This window comes from Pteropus medius, unplaced genomic scaffold (genome assembly GCF_902729225.1).
Source record: "Pteropus medius unplaced genomic scaffold, Ma_sr-lr_union100, whole genome shotgun sequence".
Classification (NCBI taxonomy): Eukaryota; Metazoa; Chordata; class Mammalia; order Chiroptera; family Pteropodidae; genus Pteropus; species Pteropus medius.
This window is the reverse complement of record NW_024351730.1, coordinates 6,508,298-6,534,652: the sequence shown is the minus strand read 5'-3', so window position 1 is coordinate 6,534,652 and position 26,355 is coordinate 6,508,298. Positions and strand designations below refer to the sequence as shown.

General features: G+C 39.6%; 2 protein-coding genes across 3 annotated transcripts in view; both read left to right on the top strand.

The window, feature by feature from the left end:
* Nucleotides 1-1,919, top strand: part of NFXL1 (nuclear transcription factor, X-box binding like 1) — a 50,826-nt gene extending 48,907 nt beyond the window's left edge. Inside the window, exon 23 of one of the 2 annotated variants that reach the window (XM_039845141.1) lies at nucleotides 546-1,919. In XM_039845141.1, coding sequence (XP_039701075.1) covers nucleotides 546-719 — 174 coding nt within the window. In that variant the 3' untranslated portion in view covers nucleotides 720-1,919. The remainder of the gene's footprint in view (nucleotides 1-545) is intronic. The other variant, XM_039845140.1, reaches the window with a different exon arrangement.
* A 6,081-nt stretch (nucleotides 1,920-8,000) lies between these two features.
* CORIN (corin, serine peptidase) overlaps nucleotides 8,001-26,355 on the top strand; it is a 201,746-nt gene continuing 183,391 nt past the window's right edge. Inside the window, exons 1-2 of the mRNA XM_039845302.1 lie at nucleotides 8,001-8,281; nucleotides 8,556-8,759. Coding sequence (XP_039701236.1) covers nucleotides 8,210-8,281; nucleotides 8,556-8,759 — 276 coding nt within the window. The 5' untranslated portion in view covers nucleotides 8,001-8,209. The remainder of the gene's footprint in view (nucleotides 8,282-8,555; nucleotides 8,760-26,355) is intronic.

Below are 26,355 nucleotides of genomic sequence, written 5' to 3'. Positions count from 1 at the left end.
TTTTCCCTTGAAGAATTTTTATTTTGTTTTTAAATGTATTTAATAAAGGTAAAAATCAGTTTCTGGCAGATTTTTTCTCTTTATTCACTTGAATTTCTTCCATTAACAAACCATAAACAAACCATTAATGTTTATTACTAGCACTGAAGAAAACTAGAGTTAAAGGTATCACTGGGCATCTCTTAGCACTTGCTAGAAGTCCTGTATTGTAGAGTCTCAGTAAATTAATGGTGTGTTGAAGTATAAAACTAATGTCTTTATTTTAGGACACCCTGATTTTGTCAGACATTTCTGTATTTAGTTTCAAAGTCAGGCCTACAGTCTGAAATACTCTTCTCTCACTTCTTCCCTTTCTGCTTTTCTAAATGGAATTTGTTGAATTGAATTAGTAGTGGAGAGAGGGGTTTTTTAAAAAAAATCAAATACATTTATTATATACTATTACTATTAAAATATGTCCCAAATTGATTTATTTTCATCTAAGTGGAAAATTTCAGATCAATGTATGTAATAGATTTAATAAAAATAATACTATCTTGATTTAGGCTGAACTGGAGGCTTTTGAAAACAGACTGAAGGGTCGTCGGAAGAAGAACAGGAAAAGAGATGAAGTGGCGGTTCAGCTAACGCTGTGGCAGAAATATAAATATTATCTTCTTCCGATGTGTGCAGTTGCAGTTTTAGTGTTTGCATGGTACATAGCCCATGATGTGGATTAAAGATTTTTTTTCCGTTAATATACCTCAGATTGGATTTAGATAAGTTGTTAAATTTGGAGTATTAGGAAGTGTCTATTGTAAAACATGATACATATTCACATTCATCTCTCTCTTCTCTTCCAGCTATTGTTAGAAGGACAGATTGTTAAGTTTTATCTTAATTAATGTATGAGAAGTGGTACTATAACAGTTTGATATTAAAAGCATGATTAAAATTGTAAAACATTTCATAAGGCATCGTTAGTGGCAGGGTAACTTGTTAGTTGTTCATTGTGCTTCCTTGTATTAACATAGTTGTTTCATTTACTATTTCAACCTTTTTTACAAAATTAAATTGAAACTGAGCCATATGTGTAGTAAGAGGAATATTTCACAATGTTTAGTTACTTATTAAAAGGTACTTTTCTTTATCATGTAACTTTGTACTTTTTTAAAAAAATGATTCTCTAAAAGATCTCTTAAATTGTAACATGACGTTATATAATTTGATTCCAGAAATTGGTTTATTACTGAGGTATTTTTATCAGTTATTAAAATAAATTTTTATGTAGATGTTCCTCAGAGGAAAATATAATTGTTTTAAAAATTGCCAGGTTAGATTCATCACATGTGGCTATTGTGTAAAAAGCTTTCAACTAAAGTTGGCATGTTTTATAAAACTTATATGTGTTTTAAAGTCATAATAAAAGAAAAAGTAATATTTACGAACTCTCTGTGCTAAGCACGGGGCTTATGAGCTTTATGTACTTTATTCTCATTTTTTCTTACCATTATCCTATAAGTAGATTTTATCTGGAAATAATTATTCTTATGAAAACAAGCTGATAGAGAAATATCAGTATGCCAAGTCTGTTTGAATTGTGAGTCATTTTAAATGGTTTGCTATTTAATTTTTTTGTATGATCGTTTTCATTAAAATTTTTCATACCAAATTTGTAATCTAGAATATTTACTATTATCTAAAATATTCAGGAGCCCCTGTAATTTTAGGTTAGGTATTAGTATCCATGTATAAAACTCCAAAATTTGATGCAAACATAGTAACTGTTAGTAAAAAGTGATAGGAGTATGTTTTAAATGGAAGTACAAAGAAGGATTTTTAAATTTTGTGAAATATAACTCAGATTTTTAAAAATGTCATGTTGGTTAATCGAATATTAGCTGGTGTCTAAAATTAAAGGGCACTCATTCCTTTCTTTATGGGCTTTGCGTTTTGATTTTAGTTTAGTTTTTTTTTTTTACCTTTCCCAGTGGTAGAGTTACTGGGTCGGCGTTTCAGATGCTCTAAATTAGAGTTGCTACTCTCAAGTCATTACCTTACTCTGCTCTAAAATGAATATTAAAAATGTGAATGACTAGGCATCTACCTGGGAAGCTGTTTTCATGTCTGTCAGACTCCTTGTGGTCTATTAAGCCTAAAGCCTAGTTCATGTCTGTTTTATAAGCTTCTGTTCTTGCTACGTTTTCTTTCTAATTTGGAAAAAAGAGTTTAGTGAGGAAAGGAAGAGATTGAATGAATGACAAATTAAGCCGTTTGCTGGTTTTTTATTTGCTTGGCTAGTATCTCAGAGCTTAATTAATTTACTCAGAGTCACACAGCTATTCATTTATTCAATCAACAGATACATTTCCTCTGACATACTTTCTAGGTACTAGAGATAACTGCTCTTTCTCTTGGGAAGCTGCTAAAGGAGAGTAGAAGAGAAAAAAATGAACATGATTTTATGTGTAATAGTGTTACTAAAAAATAAGAGGAATAGTACAGAAAGTGGTAAAAGTGGGAGTGAAATGGCACTTGCTACTTTACACTGGGAGAGTCCCTCTGAGATGGGGTCATTTGAGCTATGACCCGAATGACTTTCGCTTAAAGATCTGAAGGGAAAGTTTATGAGGGAGGAAAAAGCAGCAAGTACAAAGACCTTAAGTTGGAGAGATGCTTGGCATGGCTGAGGAACAGAAAGGGCTGGAGCCCAATAAATAAAAGGAAGAAAGTCGAGGGTCAATTAATACGGTGTTTGATAGACTGTGTTAAGGAACTGGGGTTTTATTCTAGTCACAGTGGTAGCACCTCCAGTTTTAAGTGGGGAATAGTTGTTTTTTAAAGATTACTGGCTGCTGGGTGAAGAAAAGACTAAGGGAGCAGGGTTAAAGCAGGGGGAGAGAGGAGTTGGGAGGTAGCCCAGGCTGGAGGTGCTGGTGATGCGCAAATTCAGAGTGATCCAGTTCCCACAGTTCCCCATTGCCCAGAATGAGTGGCGTGAGGATGCTGCAAAAATCACTGCATGATGAGCAGAAGGAGAATGACTGAAATAAGTTCTTTAAGGGCAAAATGAAGTTAAATTTGGTGTAAGTACAATAATTTGTTCTGAGAGAAATAAAGCAGTACATGTCCTTTTTGCTTCAATCTGAGCCAATTACAGGAGACATGGAAAAAGTTATCAAATAGCCACTAAAAATGACAGATAAAATTGTGACTGTGATGGCCTTTCCTTATTTTTGTCATCATAAAAGTTTATTAGCTTACTATTTGAAATTTATGGAACATTTATATTGAAACCGTTGAAGTGTTCCAGTTTAAACACTTAGGGATAGGCCAACACTTAATTGTTTATATTTTAATTAATTTTACTATTCAAGTCTAAATTAAAATGATCTCAAATGATTGGCTATAACCTTAGCTGAAATTGTCAAATGAAGTTTATTGAAGCAAGCATTGAAAAGGTTTGCTTTTTGCAAAGAAGTCTGATGCTTGAACTTCATGGTTATGAATATTAAAGATTTTAAACAGATAAGTATCTGTGGTAGTGTTTAAAGATGGCCTTTAAGAATTTTTTGGCTCTTCAAGTTATTTCAAATGATGCAGGTGACCCCTCCAGTTATGTTTGCCCTTCCTTGGGTCTTGGAAAACAAGACAGATGCCTAAGCTCTTTGGAGCTAGAGTTGATGTAACTATGGCTCTTCTCCAGTCTGTGGAAGTTGCCTTCTTTATTGAGTGCAGATTAGACCACCATAAACCTTGGGCCTTAGGGTCTACCTATCAGGTTGATGAACTTCAGAGAGAAAGGAAGAAGCAGAAAACTGGTTACTACCTTCTTGAAGAGATGTAAATTTGAAAAGGATGGGAGGAGCTGGGAGCCCCTCTGCTCTCCAGAAACTCTTAAGGGACAATAGAAAATAGGTGTCCATCTGGGAAACCGTTTTTGTATATTTTAAGTCTTGGTCCATTGAGCAAGTTTAGTTCTGTTATTTGCTGAGCTGCTGTTCTTGCTAAGTTTTCTTCCCAATTAATGTTGGGGCATGTATTTAAAGGTGCTGTGAAGAATTCTTTAGAAGAGAGTATCATCTGGCCATTCTCTATCTTACAATATTTTTTCTTCATAGCACTAAATAGTACTTGTCCTTGTATTATGTATTTATTTATTGTCTGTCTCTTTTACTGTAAGCTCCATGAGGGCAAGGGTGCAGTTTTGTTTACTGCTGTTACTCCAGAGTGGGGAACCTTGCCTAGCCACACAGTAGAAGCAAATTACTACAGAGTGGCTTGAAACAACAGAAATGTATTCTCTCACAGTTCAGGAGGTCAGCAGTCCAAAATCAAATGTCAGCAGGATTGGTTCTTTCTGGAGACTCTGAGGGAGTAACTGTTCCATGCCTCTCTCCTAGCTTTTGGTTGTGGGCATCAGTCTTTGGAGTTTCTTGGCTTGTAGACACATCACTCCAATCTTGCCTCCATTTTCACATGTCTCTGTCCTTTCCTGTCTCTTATAAAGATCCTCTCTGTACTTAGTGCTCATCCTCTTCCAATATAATCTCATTTTAACTAATTACATCTAAAAAGAGCCTATTTTCAAATAAAGGTTACATTCTTAGGTTCCAGGTGGACCTCAAATTTGGGGAGGGGCACTAGTCAACCCACTGCTGTGCTCAATAAATTTATGTTGGATGAATGAATGAATTTATAGTATAATTCTAGGCTGTAAACCTTGGGCATTTTTTCATTACTGTCTCAACAACTGTGCTACATACAGAAGGTAGGGGTTAAGAGGTCAGCCTAGGTCCAGATTGCTTACACTCCAATTCAGGTTCTGCTATTTCCTAGCTGTGAGATCTTGGGCAATTATTTAACTTCTGTGAGCCTCAGTTTCTCCCTCTTCTGTAAAGTAGTAACAAGAAGAAATAAGTACCCAATAAGTATTATCTATGATTATGTGTCTGCAGCTATTTTAAAGCACTTTACATTTTAATCCCCATAACAGCCTATGAGGTAGGTTTATTACTATTCTCATTTTATAACCAAGGAAACTAGGTTTGTTTCAAGAATGAAAAACTAAGAAAATAATGTTGCTTTGCAAAGTCCCTGGCACACAGTGCTTAGAAATTCTAAGCTATAATAATATAGATAAATGTGACAATCTCATAACTCCAAGACTTCTCTGACAGATCGATTCACAAATCAGGAAAAAATTATTGTGAACTGAGGCACCTCACGTTTCGCTCATATTGTCATTGTCCTGTTCCTAGGATGATGAGGCAGGATGCTGGCCAATGGTAGGAACATTGGGGTAGTCAGATTGCAGCATGGGGCCCTAGCGGTGGAGAAAACTAGCTCTAGGTGTGTGAGGATGCTAAAAATATAGTTCCTCAGAAACTTTTTATGGGCCAGTTCTAATTACTTCCTTCCCAATGACTAGTATATTAGAGTAGGGGATTGATGTCCCAAAAATATTACATTCAGCCAACAGAATGTCTACACGGACTAGTTTTGTGATCTACAGAATGTTTCAGCGTGCTAGAATACATTACTTCAGATATTATGTTGTTTTCCCCGTCTAATTAAATTCCTCTCCCTGCAACAAGTAAATGTCAAGTCTATTCTTTAATTTTTTTTTTCACTTTAAAGGCTTTGCATCTTCAGATATCAGCTAAAAATATCGCATTCTAACTCTCTAAAGCCAGTCCCACATTATTTGCAAATATTTTTCCATAGTTTATTTGTGTGTTTGTTTAATGTATGTATTTCATTAGACAAAGTTCTATGAGGGCAAGAACTCTATTTTCTTCATCTGAGAGTTAGCAACTCCTAAGTATTATTGGAATAAGTAACTAAATAGATAAGCCATGGGATAGCATATCCGTTTTAGCCACTGCTTGCCTGTTATTCTGGCTGCTTCTGTAAGCTACCTAGCTTTCTTATTTTCAAATTGCCTTTATTTCTAGTACTAAGCACTGAATTGGTCTGTGATATGATATGTGACTAAAGTTTGATACATAAAATCAACCTTTTCAGAGGTACATTAACTACCTTTAAATTAATTTTTCCACAAATCCTCTTTAAGGTTTGTGTTTTTTAAATCATCTAATTAGTTGGATATATGCTTTAAATGCTAAATGATGAACATTTCAAAAGGCTAGGAATGTTTCTTTCTGTAAAGTTAAAGCATTTTAAGAAACTGATGGTTGTCACTTTGAGTTAGAAGCAAATGTGACAAAATTTTTAAAGGAATAATTCAAATAGGTCACTGGAGATTACTGTGATTTCTCTGCATATTCAAATTGTGAGACAACATTTTTATTTCTTACATTATAAAGGCTGATACAAAGAACATAAAAAGCTGTTTACCCTCATGCAAAGAATATCTCAAGTATTTGGTGCCATTGGTAACTAGAACTGGTTGGATTTTCTTGCTAAAAGGAAGTTTAAGGAGTGCTTATTTTACACCATTATTCAATCAGCTTTAGTTCTCAAAAGAACACAGTAGTGGAAGAGAAAGGGAGACTTACCTCCCCCGGCTTTCTCCAAGTCACCAATTTAGCTACTTTAATTTTATAACTCCTGTAGCACCTCCACCAGAGGGCAGAATGTGGAAGAGAAAGGAGGTAAAAGAGATTTATTTTTGGCTTCAGAAGACCTTGAGGATTGAATCCAGCTCTCACTTTGTAAACTGAGTTAACTGTAGGCCCTGAAAGGTATAGCTGGCAGATAAATTGCCTAGGCTCTTGATATTCTCAGGCTGGTGTCCCTGCGGTGATGACATGTGATAAGGCAATATCTTGGTCAGAAGAACACAGTCCTGAAATGACACTACCTCTGGAGAACCCCAGCTCAGCACTTGCTAGCTGTGTAAACTTAGGCTGCTTGCTTTGTTCTCTAAATCTTTCTCTTCTCTAAAATAATAATAGTACCTATTTCATGAAGTGCTGGAACTGAAAGATGTATGTTAAATGTTTAGTACAAAGCGGCCAATACTGAGTAAATATTTGTGAATTATGAAAAAATTTTCAGATACTGGATTCCAAATCTGACATTTGGAACACTAATGAAATCAGTGTTTCAACTGTTGTGCTATATGCACATGCAATATTTTCTACTTATTTCAGAAACAAAATTTTACAAATTATAACTCCCTCACCCCCAGCTATAATATTCGAGGAATAGGTAGGTGCCAGATACATATTTTGCGGGCTATGTATGGCCTCCTCCAGAATAATGGAAATGGATTTACTCAATAACCTCGAGGAATTTTTGAAATTTCCATTACATCCTGACTGAGGTTGGATAAAAACACATTTTTAAGAAAAAGGCAAAATAATCCTTTTTCCCCCCCTGCCAAACATTTGACAACTTGGGCTTCAAACGAAAAAGTAATCTTTGTCGTTGTAAGTGCCCGCAGTGCATTCCTTGACGCTGCCTGAGGAAGAGTGGCTGCTAGTGAACTCAGAAAGGCAGAGGTGTTGGTCCCTAAGGTTCAGCCTGCGGATATCCTCCGCAGGAAATCGCGAACCAGGTTTATGGAAGTAGGCTGGGGTTCTCCCGCTCCCTGAAGCCTCAGCAAAGTCTCAGGCAGTCTTGCAAAAGCAGTTTCTTCACTAAACATATATTATAAGGCAAGTTTCCATTTGCTTAATGCAAATAATGCTCGCCCTAGAAACGTTAAGTCTTTCCTGAGAGAACAAACTTGGCCTCTAATTTCCAGTGCGTGCGGTTGTTTTGATTTTTACTTAGTTAGCTAGCTCTGGCTAAAAGAAAAAAATTTAGGATGTGATAAGGAGGTTTTGGAAAGTCCAGAAATAACTCCTTTGCTCCCAATTTCTTCGTCTCCTACAGCCAAACTTTCAGGTCTCGTCCTTTTCGTGCTGCCATCATCGGGTAAAAGTTTGAGGTGTGTGTGTGTGTGAAATTGACGGGGGAACCAGCTTTAAACGGCTTCGTGTCTGCCAAGAAGAATAACTTTTTTGAATGCGAAGAGGTGGGGTTGCAGGGGATCTGTCATTAAGGGTTCTTATGGGTGGGGCCCAGGGACGGGAGTGAAGGGAGGGAGTGGTCCGCGGGTGGGATCTATCGAACAGACAAAATATGGGGCTCCTGGTCCCTTGAAGTTCAACTTGTCTGTTCCTGACTGAGGAACAAGGCATCTGTAGTGCTTCTCCGAGGCGCACGTAGGGGAGAGAAAAGCTATCAAGATAAGAGTGGAGAGAGGAAAAGGCGAGACATGTTCTACATGAAACGGTCCCCTGCCCTCGCTCCGGACGAGCGCTACCGCCGAGCCAGGGCCCCGGAGCCGGTAAGATCCACGAACTGCGTGCTCTGCCGACAAACAGGTCGGATGACCTCTCAGTCCCGATGAATTCAGGGCCAGCCCCTCCCGCCCCTCCTCCCCTTGGGTGCCACTTTCTTTTCCCGCCGTCGGTGAGCTTTGGCTTTCCCAGCCCCTCGCTCGGAGTCCTGCAATCAGTCCCCGGGTGCACAGTCCTCCACCCCAGTCGCCCACCATCATGAGAAGGGTTTTCTTCAACGTTCGAGTCAGGTCGGTCCAGGGACCCTGCTCTCCTTGGCAGGGGCGATGCCGAATCTGCAGAGTCCCTTCTCCACCCGGCGCCTTGCACGCATCAGGTGGACTCTGCGGCACGCGGGCGCCTGGGGAGGCTGCAGAAGTAGCCGTCGGAAGCAGCCCCTCGGGGACCCTCGGCTTCCTCTCTGCGCCAGCGTCGCAGACCCCGGGCATCTGGAAGGACTGCGCAGCAGCCTTGCCTGCCCCAGATGTAAGCTTCCTATCCCCGTTGCTCTCGCCTCGGTCTTGTCCCTCTCAGGGCCAGGACTGGCGCTCGATTCCTCTGCAACCAGCTTGTGCCCAGATCACTGGACCATTCTGGGCGTTAGCATCCCAGAACCGGTCCCCCTTGCAGTGTGCTGGACCTTCTGCGTCCCCCGAGTGCAAACTTTGTCTCGGGTGCATACCTGCCTAGGCTCTCCTGCTGCCGGCCGCCGGGGGGCGCAGGTTCGGAGCCGCCCTGGGTTTGGCCGGCTCCGATCCTGTCCGGGGGAGGGACGGCGTTGCTCCGGGGTCCGGAGAGGAAAGCTAGTGAGGAGTACCCACGGACGATCCTCACCGGCCCGAGCCCCTAGAACCGGTTCTAATTTGCGGCTGCCCTTCTTCTCCTTTGGTGTCAGGAGGGTCCCGGCCAGGTGGAGCCAGGGGCTGGTGACCGCTCTGTGCGGCAGAGACTGAGGGCTGAGAGGACGGGAGGAAGGTGGTTTCGTGCCGGATCCTGCAGACTCTTCCCCACCTCCGGTGGCGGGCGCCTCACTCCTGGTGCCACCCGCTCGGGGCCAGTGGATGGCGGTGTAGGCGCTTTTTGCACGGCTCGTCATTGCAGGGGCCGAGCCCTGGCTGCTGGGAGCTTCAAGCACGTCAGGGAAGCAGCGGGGCTGGGCATTCCCAGGGGAAGCTGTAAGAGCAATTCATTAAGAGGCGCTTTCCTTCTGCGGGAAAATTGAGAACCATGCGCTACAAAGACCAACTCTGGTATAAGTCCATGACTACTGTATGCACGTTTGTAGTTTGTACTCTTTTATTTTTTATTTTTGGAAAGTAATTTACTGATGGAAGCGAAACTCTATAAAGGAATGCTGACTGCTACCAGAAGGGGAGTGAAGTCGGGATTTAGTGATCATTATCCAAAGACACACATTTTAGCTGAAGGTGTTGAAATTAAAGATGCTGGAAAACATTAATTTTTGGCAAAACTCAGAAAGAGAAGAAACAATACATTTTTCAAAGTTATAAATATATATATATATTTGGTCACGGTCACAGCATTCACTAACTTGTTTGCATTATTTGGTGCCAATAGTTTTGTTGTGAAACGACGCTAAACATCAGTCCTCAAAACCCAGTTCCTGGGGGTTGAAAGGTTAGACTAGATGTTTCCAGAGACCCGTGTGAATGCTGAGGCGATCGGTCAGGTTTTCCAGAGACTCCTTTCCAGGACACCGATTGTTGCACTAGGATGAGCTATATTTAGAGTTATTTGGGTGTGGAATCACATAAACCTCCAAACCTTAATATGCCAGAAAGTTTTATTTAGGGGAAGGGGACTCTTTTCAGAAGGTTCCTTGCAGGGTAGGATTACAGTATAATGATGAAAGACTCAGTTAACCTTCCAGGAGGTTAAAGAGACAAAGATTGCTTTATTAATCTCACCAAGTATATTTCCAGGCATAGTGAAACTTTTTTAAAAGATGCAAAATTAATCCCGCCAGAGACCTTTCTCTTAATGCTGTCGAAATCTTCATAGCAATGAGCCCAGAGGGCATCAGTGTTTCCAGCACCAACCAGCTGTGCTTTGGTTTGGGGAAGGCCACATTTCCCACAAAGGCTTCATCTGGATTTCAGCCTCTCTGACTCTATGGCTCTGCAAGGCCCTCAGTTGCCCTTCTCCATTGTTGGGGCAAACAGGAGGTTGGAAGAGAAGGTGGACATCTCGGTCTCTCCAGTTAGTCTCACCAGTCTCTGAAACCTGTATTTTCATATCTCCATACTGTTAGTGAGGCATTCTGTGCATCATTTTCCCTTTTCCCTTACCTCCCGCCTCCCTTCACATCAAGACCTGTGGCTTTAGAGTTTCTGAGTATCTCTACTGCTGGGAGAATGTGTGCTACTGGACGACCAGGACAGCTGTGGTATAGAATTTTTGCTGAAACCCTTGAGCGAGAAGGTTTCTTTAATGTTAGTCAGCAAGTATGCATCCTGTTTGCTCCATCACTCTCCTTGGCATTCCACTTTGCCTGACTGAGTGGAAAACAGGGCTGGTTGGCTAACGGGTACTGATCTGTATAGATCCACACTAAACACTTATGGAACCCCTACATCTACTTATTCCTCAAAACCCGTTCAGACATACTCATGCATGTGCATGTACACACACACACGTAATTTAGACTGTTCTGGAAGGATGGGAATGGAAAAAAAACAAAAGAGTAAAAGGTGCCATAGATAATGTGCCTTGGTGGGTAGAGTATGGATTTTGGTGTCAAAGCTAAATTCAAATCTCTTAAAAGCTGCAAGGCCTTTGACAAGTCAAATAATCTTATTGAACCTTGATTTCCTCATCTAGTAAATGGGGATGATGTTACTGATCATCTACAAGGACACTGTGAAGATTAAGTAAATCTTAATTATGTCCCAGCAATACCATGTATAATATTTGTACATTCTATAAAGGTTCCCTGATCTGTTTTTAATTATGGAGTTGGTCCATCTCAGACTCAGTGAGTCTCCCAGGCTGTTCTCCACAGCCAGCTTTCTGTGATTCTAGAGCTGTGCTGTCTAATCGAGTAGCTGCTAGCCACATGTGATTATGTAAATTAATCAAAATTAAATCAAATTAAAATTCTAGTTCTTCAGTCTACTAGGCACGTTTCGAGTGTTCAATAATCACATGTAACCAGGAGTTACTGTATTAGACTCTATAGCTAGAAGAGCTCCTTCATTGCTGAATGTTCTCTTATTCTAGAGCTTTCTTTCAGCTGAGTGATAATTTAATGAGACTCCTCGATGATACAAGTTTTCCTGCCCAGCACCTCTCTTTGCTTCTTTTACACTGCTGGGGCATTTGCTGAATTGTAAATGGCCAGATACATTTGAAATCAGCCAATAAGTGTGTGTGTATTGGTCACAAAATCCTTGGGAATGCTTCCCTGAGCCTCGATTTTTGCTAATGCACTATTCTCTTCCCTTTGCAATGAGCTTTATAGCTGACAATTTTCCTGCCTTTAGAGCAGAAGCTTTAATATAATAGAGGGGGGGTTCTTCTCTACCCCATATACCCTTACATGTTGTACCATTTTTCACAAGAATGACAATAGTAGAATACTAGGTTCAATGGTTGGATCAAATTCCACTGAGTGTTGATTTATTCAGATTTGAAATTAATTCTCCACCTTGCTCTGTTGGACCCCTTTCTGAACTTATCGCCATTTGAACAACAGAAATTTCTTCACTCACAGTTCTGGAGGCTGTAAGTCCAACATCAAAATGTCAGAAGGGCCATGTCCCTTGCAGGCTCTAAGGAAGAATGCTTTCTCCCCTCATCCGGGCTCCTGGTGGTTGCTGGCAGTCCTTGGCGTTCCTTGGCTTATGGTTGTATCACTCCAATCTCTGCCTCCATAGCCACATGTCCTTCTTCCCTGTTTCTCTGTGTTCTTTTCCCTTATTATAAGGACATCAGACCTAATCCATTATGACTTCGTCCTAACTAATTACAAAGGCAAAGGCCCTATTTCCAAGTAAGGTCACATTCTGAGGTTCTGGCAGACATGGATTTTGGGGGATACTATTCAAGCCAGTACAGATGCATAGGTAGGTAATCCTTTCCCCACCTCTATTCCTTTCCCTCCAGAGGTTTATTCTGTTTCTGGATTTTGCTAAGCTTGCCTTAGAGCAAGTACAGTTCATAATGTTTCTCATTCTTAGACAATCACCATGCAGGTTGGGAGATCATGTGTGCTTTCCACATGGGCGTGGAGTACATGGGATGCTCACCTTTGGATTGCTGGATTGGCTGCCCTGTCCCAAGCCTGTCACTATCCCTAGCCCTGTGTTCCAGCCTCTGCTTCTTTCTCTTTGCTCAAAAAGAGCCACTGTTGTCCTAAAGCACGAACTCGTCTGCCTGCCTCGTCCCTGAACATTCTGCGGTGCTGTTTGCTCAGCGTGAGCTCAGCTGAAGAGAGTCCGTAAATTCTGTTTTCCTTTCAGCCTGCCAGCATTTGCCTCCATCAGCTCACCTTACAGCAGCTGTTTGAATATTCTCCTGGTGCATTTCTACATGTCCAAAACATCAGAGTCAGTGGTGACAAGCACGGTGTCAGTGCATGATAGGACTGGGGGATCCAGGGTAGTCCTTTAGGTAATCCATCTTGCCATTCAATGTCAGTGCTGAAACTGTCAGCAGCTCAAGAGGACACCTGTGGAGAAGGGCCAGTCAGCCAACAGGCTGGTGCAGGGGTGGGGCAGAAAATATAGGGATGAGTTTTGAAGACCATTTTGGTGCACTAGTTTGTGCTTAGCCCAGGACCTGTGTTTCCTTGGGAGAACGTGGGAGACTTTTAACAAGAAGTCCTCATGCAGCTATGAAAGTAAGCAATGTAGTCTCTCCACAGTCATGGAAGTCATTTTGCTGTGTGTCACAGCAGCATAGTGAAGGTCAATAGCACCAAGAAATCTTAATCTGGGGCTCCATGAACCCCATGAATAGTGCAAAATCTTTATGGACAGTTCAATGTGAATTTTTCTAGCTAGGGCACCATAGCACCCCAAGAGGTTAAGACCTGTGTGCGAGACCTAAATAACTTCAACTAATGAGAATTCAATTACATAGCCTAGACAAAAAGAATAGATTCATCCATTTAGGCAACAAACATTTAGGTGCCAGGCACAATTCTAGGCACTTAGGATGCACCAGTGAACAAAACAGATAAAGATTCATGTGTGTGAAGCTTAGTTTCTAAATAAGCAATAAATACTAAATCTCCAGGAGCACAGGGACGAGGTAACTGTTGGACTAGTATGAGTCACTTGGCTTGTCATTCTAGGCAGTTCTTTGGAGTGAGAGCACAGGAAAAGAGAAGGAACTCTGCTGTTAGTTTCAGAATCTGGTGCCTTTTATACTTATCCATCTTGCCGTCCTACATGTTATTCTTGTTTAAAGATCTGTGCCTTTTTGTCCTCTAACTTCAAGTCAGTTAATCTGGTACTCTACTGATGAGCCTGTTCCATCTCTGGAAAAACTGACTGTGTGGGATTTATTGACAGAAGCTATGCTGGTCTCCAGCGTGGCACTTTCCTGAGGATTTTCAAGCATTATTTTGACTGTACATGATTTTTCACCCTTGTGGGCCTGTATCCGAGGCTCATCCTGCAAGTGAGATGCCGCTCCTCTGTAGTGTGGTTTGGAATCAAAGCTGTATGATTTTACTTAATTTCTTTGTGGGCCTTTAAAACAATTTTGTCCAAGTTGAATAACATTGGAAATGGGAGTTCTAGTCTTTATCTGATACAAAGTTGCTATGAGACTTTACAGAAGCCAGTTAACCTTTTGATCTGGTTTCCTCACGTGTAAAATGAGGTAGTTAGACTAGACACTCTCCAAAGGCCTTTCCAGGTCTAAAAGCCGAAGTTTGAGTGTGGCGGAGAAAATGAGCAGCACACCACAGCGTGCCTTTTTAGATTTTCTTCACCTCCTCCCTTTCTGGCAGTAAAGAAATGCTGCCTAGGCAAGGGGCATCCTAGCTGGCCTGAGTTTCCTTCCCTCTCTGTGGGTCTTTGCTCATTTTTCTTACAGTGACTTTCTGCCAAAGAGCAAATTGCCAGTTCAGCCCCAAGAAAGACTGATCAGAAGAAATGTGATCACTAGAGCCCAGGTTTGTCTGGGGACATCTTCTCTGGTCGTAGGTCAGAACTGAGCCTTTTATCTAGGCATGCAGATTGAGAGTGGTGTAAAGAAAAGGGAGAGAGAGTCACTGGTGTTGGGGGCCTTCCAACAGGGGTCCAGGATCAAGCTGGGAGCCAGATACACTTCTGGGTGCAGCCGAGGTGTTTTACACAGGAGTAAAGCTAGGTAGGATATAACCTTTCTGCATTCAAAGTTACGAAATAAAAAACGATAATGTGTTCAGAGTAGAAAAGAACAGAATTTTCAGGTAAAGAGAGATCATTCTGTGATCTCTGAAATTTAGGAAGATTGGATGTAAAATAACTCAGGATGTTGCTGAGCCTGATTGAATCATTAAACTCAAGCCAGGAAATAACCTCAAAGCAGCCCGGGCACTGAGGCATGCAGACCTGGTCGCAGGCTCTGTTCATTGTTTATTAGCTGGCTGCCCCTCCACCACTCTAATTTTCCTTAGGCTCAGTTTTTTTCCTCTGAAAAATGGGAACAATATCCCTTTCACGGGGTTGTGATCGAGGAGTCAGTGAAATAATGCTTTGTGAAGAAGCTTTGTAAGAACACGGGTTGTTAGATAAATGTATGGTTTATTTTTTATTTTTTATTTATTTATTTATTTTTTTGGCTACTGTTATCTAGTGGAGAATTTAGTTGTGCACATCCCTAATATAATATGCGTCTTGGTTTAAAATCTTAATTCTGCACGGTCAGTGCTCTCCCTAGGGAAGGATGGAAGAAGAAATGTTGCTTTCAAAGTCTAGGCTCCCTTACGAGTATGAGCAAGACAAAAATAAAACAATTGAAATTTAATATCACGCTGCTTTCTTTATGGCCTATAGTAGCACTGTCCAGTAGAAATATAATGTCAGCCACATGCGTAATTTAAATTTAATGGTAGCTACATTTAAAAAGTGAAATGAAACATGTAAATTTAATTTTAATGACATATTTTATTTAATTCAATATATTGAAGATTTTATCATTTTAACATGGAATCAATATAAAAATTTTTAGTGAAATATTTTACCTCTCTTTTTTTAACACTAAGTCTTCAAATTTCAATACTCTTGCAACACATCTCAATTCAGATGAACCAGATTTCAAGTGCTCAACAACTACCTGTGGCTTGTGTCTGCGTTACTGGATAGTGACAAAGCTATATGTGTGTGGTATATTGTTTCTAACTAAGCCCCAACTAACATATCCACATCCTAATCCCCGGGACCTGTGAATGCCACCTTACGCGGCAAAAGGGACCTTGCAGATGTGATTACTTAAAAATTTTGAAGTGGGGAGATTACGCTGGATTATCTGGGAGGGCCTGATGCAGTCACGATGTCCTTAAAAGAGGGAGGCCGGAGGGTCAGAGTCAGAGCAGAAGGCAATAAGATGATGGATGTAGAGATTGGAGAGATGTTCTTTGAAGATGCAGGATGGGCCACCAGCCAAGGAATACAGATGGGCAATCACTGAAAGCTGAAAAAGACAAGGAAACACATTCTCCCCTTAGAGCATTCAGAAGGAAGCAGCCCTGACCACAACTTGACTTTAGCCCAGTGAAAGCCCAGGTTAGACTTCTGACCTCCATAATTATAGGAGAATAAATTTGTGTTGTAAGCCATTGTGGCAATTTGTTATAGCAGTCACGGGAAACTAACACATTTCTAGTACCCCGATATTAACATCATTTTCAAGAGACTTTTGAGAAGGCTTTTCTCTGGCTACAGTAGCTTAGATGATTACAATTGACTTCATCGCAGTTTGGCCAAGGACACACACGTACAGTTGCTCTGTGAGTTGGTGCCATCCTCACTGAGCGCTGCTTACTCTGATTTGATCGCAGCCTTTGATACCAAAAACTTGGTGTCTTGTCACTACCCTTGAGGACAAACAGAGGAGAAAAGTTTTTCACATTACAGTGCAGTACACAGGAGAAAAAAAAAATGGCTTAGAAAGTTACTGGCTCTCTTTACTACCAGTTCAGTGTTTCTGTAAATCTAAAATTATGCTACAGTAATGTCTATTAATTAAAAAAATGCACCACCATATGGCTTTGGTAGGGATAGTTTTGCCCTCATACCTTTGTCTCTGAAAGTTAAATGGATTAGGCCGGTAATTCTCAAAGTTTAGAATGCATCACAATCACCTGGAGGGCCCGACATACCACAGGTCGCTAGGTCCCACTGTCAGAGTTTCTAACTTAGTAGGTCTGGGGTATGGCCCAAGAATTTGCATTTCTAATCAGTTCCAGGTGATGCAAGTAGGTGTGGAAGAGGCCCTGGAAACGAGCACCTGGCATGCGGGAAGGACTCCCAGGCCTCTGGTTCACGAGTGCAGGGAAAGACCCGCATGCTGTGCTTCCCTGCCCTACCAGGTGCACAGAGAGTCCTCTTCCAACAATAAGTTCAACAGTATTGCTAAGGAACTTCAGATTCAGCACCACTCCTCTTGTTTGGCTCTGTTTTGTATCTCTCACCCTGCAGTCTAAAGTAGATGACAATCCTGAGATCCTCAAGTCTCAGCTAAAAATACCTCATATCCCACAAGCCAGCTGACTTCTCAGATTTCCCAGCTGGAGTGAGTCCTTCAGACCTGGGGCTGCCCCAGTGGAAAGTCAATCAACAAAAAACACCAGGTTAAAAATAGTCCTGGGAAGGCCCTTCAAAGCTCTTGTGCCCAACTGGCCACTTAGGGTAACTGATTCTGGGTGTAAAGGCGGAGGTGGAAGGATTAAGCCAGGAGTGGCTGAATGACTGGCCAACTGTGTCCAGTCTCATTCTGTAGAAGAGTTAGAGCAAACTTTAGTGACTAGCTAGCTGCCTCTCTCTCCCTGGTCTCTGTGATTTTTAAATGTAAATTCTAGACTTGGTAACTATAGCCCTGGCCCTGGTCTGTGGTGATTTTTATCCTGACTTCTTTTGCATAACAATAAAGCTGGGCTTCTGAGCCTTTCTGAAGGTGTCCTTGGTGAGAAAGTAAAGCCCACCCTTGGAAGGACCTACAGAGCTGACTTGTCAGGGTCTGGGTCATCTCATAACAAGCTTAGCTTGCCTACTTGCTCCCTCCTAACAGCACCAACAGTTTTGTCTGTATTGTTTTAGATTTACCTCTGTCAGCTGAATGTCAATAAGAAGAGCAAAAATGCTGTCTATATTTCTAAGTGACAATATTCTCCAATCATTCAATCCTTTTGTGTCAGAAATTCCTAAAAGCAGGAAAGTTTCTCCCCTCCTTCCTTGAGGAGAGCTTTGGTGAGAATGATCTTCTTTCCAAAAAAAAAAACATTTATTCACCCTAATAAAAGTAAACAAAACCCATGGTTACTTTAATTTGAATTTTAAATTAAAAAAAATTAATTTATTATCTAAACAATTTTTAAATGCGGACTTTTCTTGAAAAAAGTTTGTTGTTTTTTCACTCGCATTTCTCAAAGACAAAGGAAAAGTATAAAAAATTATCCAACCTGGCTTTTTCCTCTTAATAGAGTGCTGAATGTTCTGCAGGGAGCTCTGGAAATAGGTCAACTTTGATAGGAAGTAATGAATGCAAGGCTTCTGTGATGGTCTGGCTGCTGAAGCATACAACATGAAATGCACACATTCACATTCTACTGATTTTAAAGTAGCTGAGCAGGCTGAAGGATCCAGATCTTGTCATTTTATTCCTCTTTTATACCTAAGAGAGGAAAAAAGTGAATAAAGGAATAACATCGATTGCTTTCTATAGACTTTAAATCTTTGTTTGGATTTTCCTATTCCTTGCCCCTTGGTGAACAACTAGGTTCTGAATTTGTTCTGTGGATGCAGCAAGACAGGCTCCGTGAGGTGCCCAGAGGGGCAGCATGGTGGCCGAGACCCCAGAGGGTAAGGACAGCCTAGGGTGGGGTGCGGGGGGAGTCAGAGATCAAACAGGATGAGGAAGGTGTGGATGAGTATACCTGAGGCAGGGTGTTGAAGCTCCAATAGGGTGACCATGGAACCCTTGCAGGAGATGGCACTGGGACAGTGGGAGATTTGTTACACACTGGGGGACTGATCAAATTATTACACATATTAAGAATAAGCCGTTTATGATAAAAACTCTCAATGAAGTGGGTTTAGAAGGAACTTACCTCAACTTGGTAAGGTCATATGTGATAAACCCATAGCTAATATCATACTCAATGGTGAAAAGCTGAAACCTTTCCCTCTTAGATCAGGAACAAGACAAGAATGCCCACTCTCACCACTGTTATTTGACATAGTACTAGAAGTCCTAGCCACAGCAATTAGACAAGAAAAATAAATAAAAGTCATCCAAATAGGAAAGAAAAAAGTAAATCTGTCACTATTTGCAAAAGATAGAATATTATATATAGAAAACCCTAAAGAATCCACCAAAAAATTAATAGAATTAATAAAAGAATTAATTAATGTAGCAGGCTACAAAATTAATATACAGAATCTGTCACATTCCCATACACTAATAATGAACAATCAGAACAGGAAATGAAGAAAACAATTCCAACTCACTATTACATCAAAAAGAATAAAATATCTAGGAATAACAACCAAAGAGGTGAAAAATTTGTACTCTAAAAACTATAAGACATTGAAGAAGGAAACTGAAGAGGACAAAATAAATGGAAGAATACACTGTGCTCATGAATTGGAAAGATTAATATTGTTAAAATGATCATATTACCCCAATCAATTTACAGCTTCAATTCCTGTCAAAATACAAATGTTATTCTTCTCAGAACTAGAACAAATAATTCTAAAATTTATATGGGATGGCAAAACAAAAACAAAACCAAAAAATCCCTGAATAATCAAAGAAATCTTGAGAGAGAGGAACAAAGTTGGTAGGTGTCATGCTCCCTGATCTGAAACTATACTTCAAAGCTATAATAATCAAAACAGTACAGTTCTGGCACAAAAACAGACACATAGGTCAATGGAACAGAATAGAGAACCCAGAAATAAACCCTCTTTTATATGGTCAACTAATCTATGATGAAGGAGGTAAAAATATACATCAGAGTATCAACATTATCTTTAGCAAATAGTGTTGGAAAAACTGGACAGATACAGGAAATAAAAAATGTAACTGGACCACTCTCTTACACCATACACAAAAAGAAACAAAATGGGTTAAAAACTTAAATGTAAGCCCTGAAATCAGAAAACTCCTGGAAGAAAACATGAGAATTAAACTGACATTAATCTAAGTAATATTTTTTTGGACACATCTCCTTGAGCAAGGGAAACAAAAGCAAAAATAAACACATGGGACAACATCAAACTAAAAAGGTGCACAGTGAAGGAAACATTCAACAAAACAAAAAGGCAGCTTACTGAATGGGAAAATATATTTGTAAGTGATAAATTCAATAATATCCAAAATATCCAAAATAATAAGAAACTCATACAATTCAATAACAACAACAACGACAAAATAAAATACAGAAAGAATCTGGATGAAAAATGGGCAGAGGACATGAAAAAAAACCCATCTCTCCAGAGAAGACATACAGATGGTCAACAGACATATGAAAAGATGCTCAACATTACTAAATATCGGAGAAATGCAAATCGAAACCACAATGAGATACCACTTCACACCAGTCAGAATGGCTATTATTAAAAAGTCAACAGATAACATGTTGAGAAAAGGGAACCCTTGTGCACTGTTGGTGGGACTGCAAACTGGTGCAGCTCCTATGGAAAACAGTATGGAGATTTCTCAAAAACCTAAAAATAGATATACCATTACAACCCAGCAATTCTACTTCTGGGTATTTATTCACCCCCCTCCCCCGCAAAAAGAACCCTGAAAACACTAATTCGAAAAGAAATATGCACCCCTGTGTTCGTTGCAGCATTATTTACAATAGCCAAGATGTGGAAACAACCCAGGTGTCCATCGATAGATGAATGGATAAAGAGGATGTGGTATCTACACACGATGGAATATTATGCAGCAATAAAAGAAAATGAAATCTTGCCATTTGCGACAATATGGATGAATCTAGAGGGTATTATGCTAAGTAAAATATGTCAAGCGGAGAAAGACAAATACTGTACAAATACTGGTTTCACTTATATGTGGAATCTAAAAATAAAACAAGACAAACAAAACAAAACAGACTCATAGAAACAGAGACCAAAGGGATAGTTACCAGAAGGGAAGAGGTGGGGAAGATGGGTGAAAAGGGGAAGAGAAATATTGTTGGTAATACTGTGATGTTTGCATGGTGACAGATTACTGGAATTAGTGGGGTGATCATATTGTAAGATATAAAAATGTCAAATCATGAATTGTCCACCTGAAACTAGTATAACCAATACAAAATTGTATATAAACTATACTTACATACTTAAATTTAAAAAAAAGAGAAAAAAAGATTAAGCCAGGTTTCTTGCTGTTGGAAAAAGAAGTTACAAATGAAGAAAGGCAGAAAGCTACATCTAGAACCCTGTGATGTGGTATTGGAATTGGAGCTATGAGTATAAATGTATTTATGTTTCAATATGTAAAGATAGATATAGAACTGATGGTTGCCAGGGTGGTGGTGAGTAGGCAAGCAGGTGGAGAGGGTGAAGGAGTATAAGAGGTACAAACCTGCAATTATATAAAAAAAATAAATCATGAGATGTAATGTACGGTATAGGGAAAATAGTCAATATTATTATAATAACTTTATATGGTGACAGATGGTAACTAGATTTATTGTGATAATCACATTGTAAGGAATATAAATGTTGTATCACCATGTTGCACACCTGAAACTAAGATAATATATGTCGACTATAATTTTAAAAGATAGATTTAAAAATAAATATAGATATAAATGCATGTACGTATATGTGTATGCATGTGAGTGCACATACTATCTAAATACAGTTTCCCTTTTAACTGTCTGTTGAGAGAGACTGGGAACAGCAACAACCTAAGAGCAATGGCATGACCTATGACTACCAGAGAACCCCCAGATCTTGCTTTTAAATACCATTTTCTACACAAAAAACCCAGACTCCTTGGAGAAATGGCTGAGTCCAAGGATGAGGCAAGGAGAGTACAAGATGAGTTCAAAACATCTTGTTCCAGAAAGCAAGGAAGGGCTCAAAGAATGATGGGTGCATGTTAAAAAGGGAGCTTAAATTGGCTTCCAATGGCCAAATGGAGGAAAATTTAAGCATCGAAATAAATGATAGTAAGAGATTATAATCCATTGAATAAAATAGAAAACCAGGAATTTACGCATATGTCAATAAATAACAGAATAAACTGAAAGTTTGAAGGGATGGGTTATTTACATAATTTTAATACCTCACTACAAAATACTTATTGATTACATGAGTTGGGGAGAGGAGGAGACTAATATTATAGTAAGGAAACTTGGCAGACACCATCTTTATCATGCGATTGATGTGATTATCATTAGTAAAGGGACAGGTTGATAGGATGCAGTGAGAAGAATATAGTATCACTTTTGTGATATTTCTGCTAAAGATGTCTGAATTTAATGTTAAACCACATTAAGGAACATTCTATAAAATAACTGTCCTATAATTTACAAAAGTGTCAAAGTCATGGATGTTGAAGGAAGACTGAAAGAGACCAAAGAGACATGAAAATTAAGTGTAATATGTTATTCTACACTCCTTTTCGAAGGAATGTATTATTGGAACTATCGACAAAATTTGAATGGGTTCTGGGGGTCGAGTCAAGATAGCATAGAAGGTAAATGCTGTGCTTGCCTTCTTTTACAACCACACCAAAATTACACCCAAACTACAGAACAACCATCAGTGGGAATTGCCTGAGATCTGGCTGAACAGAAGTCCTACAGCTGAGGACATATATAAGCAGTCACCTCGAGACTGGTAGGAGGAGTGGAGATGTGGAATAGGCCACTCCCACAACTGTGTATGGAGTTTGAAAGTTAGGAGAGTTATCTTTTCTGCAGGGTTTCCCCACAGAGAAGTGAGGTGTCTTGTCTCCACATTGGTACCCATCCCAGAGTTCCAAGGCCAGGAAGAGAGGTTCATGCAACCTCAGGCTGTGAATTCCAGCAGAGATTGTGGCTAAGTGAGACCGAGGGCAGCTGAAGTTTCAAGCATTCCTCTTAAAGAGTCTTACTCGCTGACAAACTCACTTGCTCTGAGCTCCAGCACTGGGGCAACTGCTCAAGGAGTGCCGGAGGGGTGGTTTTCTCCCAGGTAGAAGTGCTGGCAGTATCAATTGTTCCCTTGTTGAGCCCTCCGCACTCCCAGCGTGCAGATGCAGGTGGCCACCATATCTGAGTCTCCATCAACCTGGTTAACACAAGTTGCTCTGCCCAGGTGATTTCCTGAAACCCCACCTCTCTCAACTTGTGGGCCCACCCAAGCTGCCTCCAGTGGTTTATTTCAGATAAATGGCCTACCTTGGCTCATGCTGTGGACTTTCCTAAAACTTCTCAGGGCTCACAAAACCCAAGGAAGCAGCATCTGGCCTTGGTGTGCCTATACCTCCTGCTGAGCAGCCCCAAGCCCAGTACTATTGGCAGCCTGCCTCAGTTCTTGACTTGGCCTCTCAAGGCACCTAGAAGTCCAGCATGGGTGGCAGCTGTCTACGATTGCTTGGTGACTCTTACCATGGCACCCAGAAAGTACCAGGCTATGGCTGAACTTGGCCTACAGTGAGGACCCTCCCAGGAGGCCCTTGGGCTGGCACACCCAGTGCCCTGCTTTGACCAGCACTGGAGCCAGAGCACCAACCAGGGCTGCATCTGAGGAGGACACACCTGAAGAGCAGACTGGGCAGGCACCAGAGCTCTGTTAAAGTGAATCCTGCTTTGTAGTGTTGGCCCCTCACTGGCCAATCTTTACAACCAATCAGCCCACTCCCATCAACCAAGGCTCAACTACAACAGGAGGGCGCACACAACTCACACAAGGGACACACTTGAGCACCTGGCTCAGGTGACCAGAAAAGACAGTGCCACTGGGCCCTATAGGATACCTACTACATAATTCCACTCTACTAAGACCAGGAGACTTAGGAGCCCTACCTAATACATAGGAACAAACACAGGGAAGCAGCCAAAATGGGGTGACAAAGAAACATGACCCACATGAAAGAACAAAACAAAGCCCCAGGAAAAAAAAAATAACTAAACAAAATGGAGACAAGCAATCTACCAGATGCAGAGTTCAAAACACTGGTTATAAGGATGCTCAGTGAACTTAGGGGAAGAGTAGATGAACTCAGTGAGAACTTTAGCAAAGGGAACATAAAAATAGAAAACATAGAAATGGAGATGGAAAACATAAAAGGGAACCAGTCAGAAATAAAGACTACAATATCTGAGATGAAGAGTACATTAGAGGGAATCAACAGATTGGATAAAGCAGAGGATTGATTGAATCAGTGACTTAGAGGATGGGGTAGCAGAGGACACCCAATCAGAACAACAACAAGAAAAGATAATCTCTCAAAATGAAGGTAGTTTAAGAGGCTTTTGGGACAAAAATCAAGCACAACAACATTTGTATCATATGGGTACCAGAAGGAGAATAGAAAGAGCAAAGCATTGTAAACCTATTTGAAGAAATAAGGTTGGAAAACTTCCCTAACCTGATGAAGGAAATAGACATACAATCCCAGGAAGATCAGACAGTTCTGAAGAAGACCTAAAGAAGACCACACCAAGACATATCATAATTAAAATTCCAAAGGCTAAAGATGAAGAGAGAATCTTAAAAACAGCAAGAGAAATGCAATTAATTACTTAGAAGGGAGCTCCCATAGACTGTCAGCTGATTTCTCAACAGAAACTTTGTAGGCCAGAAGGGATTGGCACAAAATACTCAAAGTGATGAAAAGCAAGGACCTACAACCAAGATTACTCTACCCAGCCAAGCTATCATTTAGAATTGAAGGAGAGATAAAGAGCTTCTCAGAAAAGATAAATACAATATTACAGGAAATGTTAGAGAGACTTCTTTAAGAAGAAAAAAATTTGTATAAAAAATCATGAATAATAAAATGGCAATTACTACATAGCTAGCAACAAGTACTTCAAATGAAAAAAGATTAAATTCTCCAATCAACAGATAAGGTGACTGAATAGGTAAGAAAACAAGACCCATACATAGGCTGCCTGCAAGAGACTCACTTCAGATCAAAAGACACATACAGACTGAAAGTAAAGGGATGGAAAAAGATATTTCGTGAAAATGAAAACAAAAAAAAAATCTGCAATACTTATACCAGACAAAATAAACTTTAAAACAAAGCCTATAACAAGAGACAAAAAAGGACCCAGTAATCTCACTTCCGGAGAAACCTCAAATACTACTTTAAAGGGACATGTGCATCCATATGTTCATTACAACATTATTTATGATAGCTAAGATATGGAGGTAACCTGGATGTTCATCAATGGATGAATGGATAAAGAAGTGGTGGTACATATATACAATGGAATATTACTCAGCCATAAAAATAAATAAATAGATAGATAGATAGATAGATAGATAATACATAAATACATAAAAGAATGAAATCCTTACATTTGCAACAACATGGATAGACCTAGAGGATATTGTGCTGAGGGGAGTAGTCACCATATATTTGATCTGCTTTACCTGCTTCATTCTCCCCCATTCTCCACCCCTCTGATAACCACCATTCTGTTTTCTGTATCCATGGTTTTATTTTGTTTGTTTATTTTGTTTGTTTGATAACCTTTTTCTTGAAAGCAGTAAACAAGTTAATATACTGTTAATATACAATTTGATCTTATATTTCTTTTCCAAAAAAATTATTCAATTGAAGACAGAATTATTTGTAGTCACTTAATTCATGATCATAATTTTTAACAACATTTTCTTTGGAAAGGATAAAAGTCAATACATAAAGTATAGGTAATGATCAAACATTTAAAGATATATTTTTTATTAGTTTGTTTTAATTTGTTTCATAAACAAGTTAGATACATTTATAATATAAACATTTTAAAACATTTATCATTTATGTTTGGTTTTATCCCAAAGTGCAGACAACTTTAGCACCAAAAAGAAACTCAAGAGAATTGACAGATGTTATTCTTTGTGAAATACTGTATTATGATTTTTAAAATGTTTTATTACTTGAGAATACTAACTGGAATGATGTCAAAACAAAATTTAAAAATATGACGAATTAATCAGTGAGGTTTATACTCTCAAAAGCCTTCTTTTCATCACCAGCTTCTTATAATTTTAGGAAATATTGTGCAATTCTTAATACTTTGGAGTCCCTTATCATAAATGTTAAACATTCAGCACAGTTTATATTGTAAATATGTGTTAACATTAAAAACATTTGAATCCATCAGTAGAAAGAAACTGGGAAAGTAAATATTTAATTACAGCTGAAATAATTCTAGTAATTGAATTTTAAGTGCTTGTAAGTAAATATTCATTAATATTTCTTGTCATTGAAGTATTTTTAGTATTAAGCTCTCCATGTTATAGTTAAATTGAACATGTTAAGTTTTAATAAAAAGGCGAAAGTCAGTTTTCTATGTTCATTTTCACATTACCACAAATTATTTACCTTATACTTACACTATATAGCACTCATCACAATTATAATTAAATGAATGTTTGCATAACTGTTATTTTTCTCCTCTGATAGATTATGTGTTCCATGGATATTATTTTTAATATCTGCTTGGCATAGCTGTCCAATTTTGAAGGTGTGGTTCCTTAATTGTTCTTACAATTAATTGCCCAGCCGTAGCCTTCAGAAGCCAGCCTTCAGTAATTCTCCCATCCTCATCTCCTTGGGGACAATCAATTTATATTTTCTTTGAGGTCTTGCCCTTCCTCTTCTTTTTTATCTTTTTGGGTTCTAGCCATATATTTATCTAGTAAACACCAAAAACATCTCCCTTTTT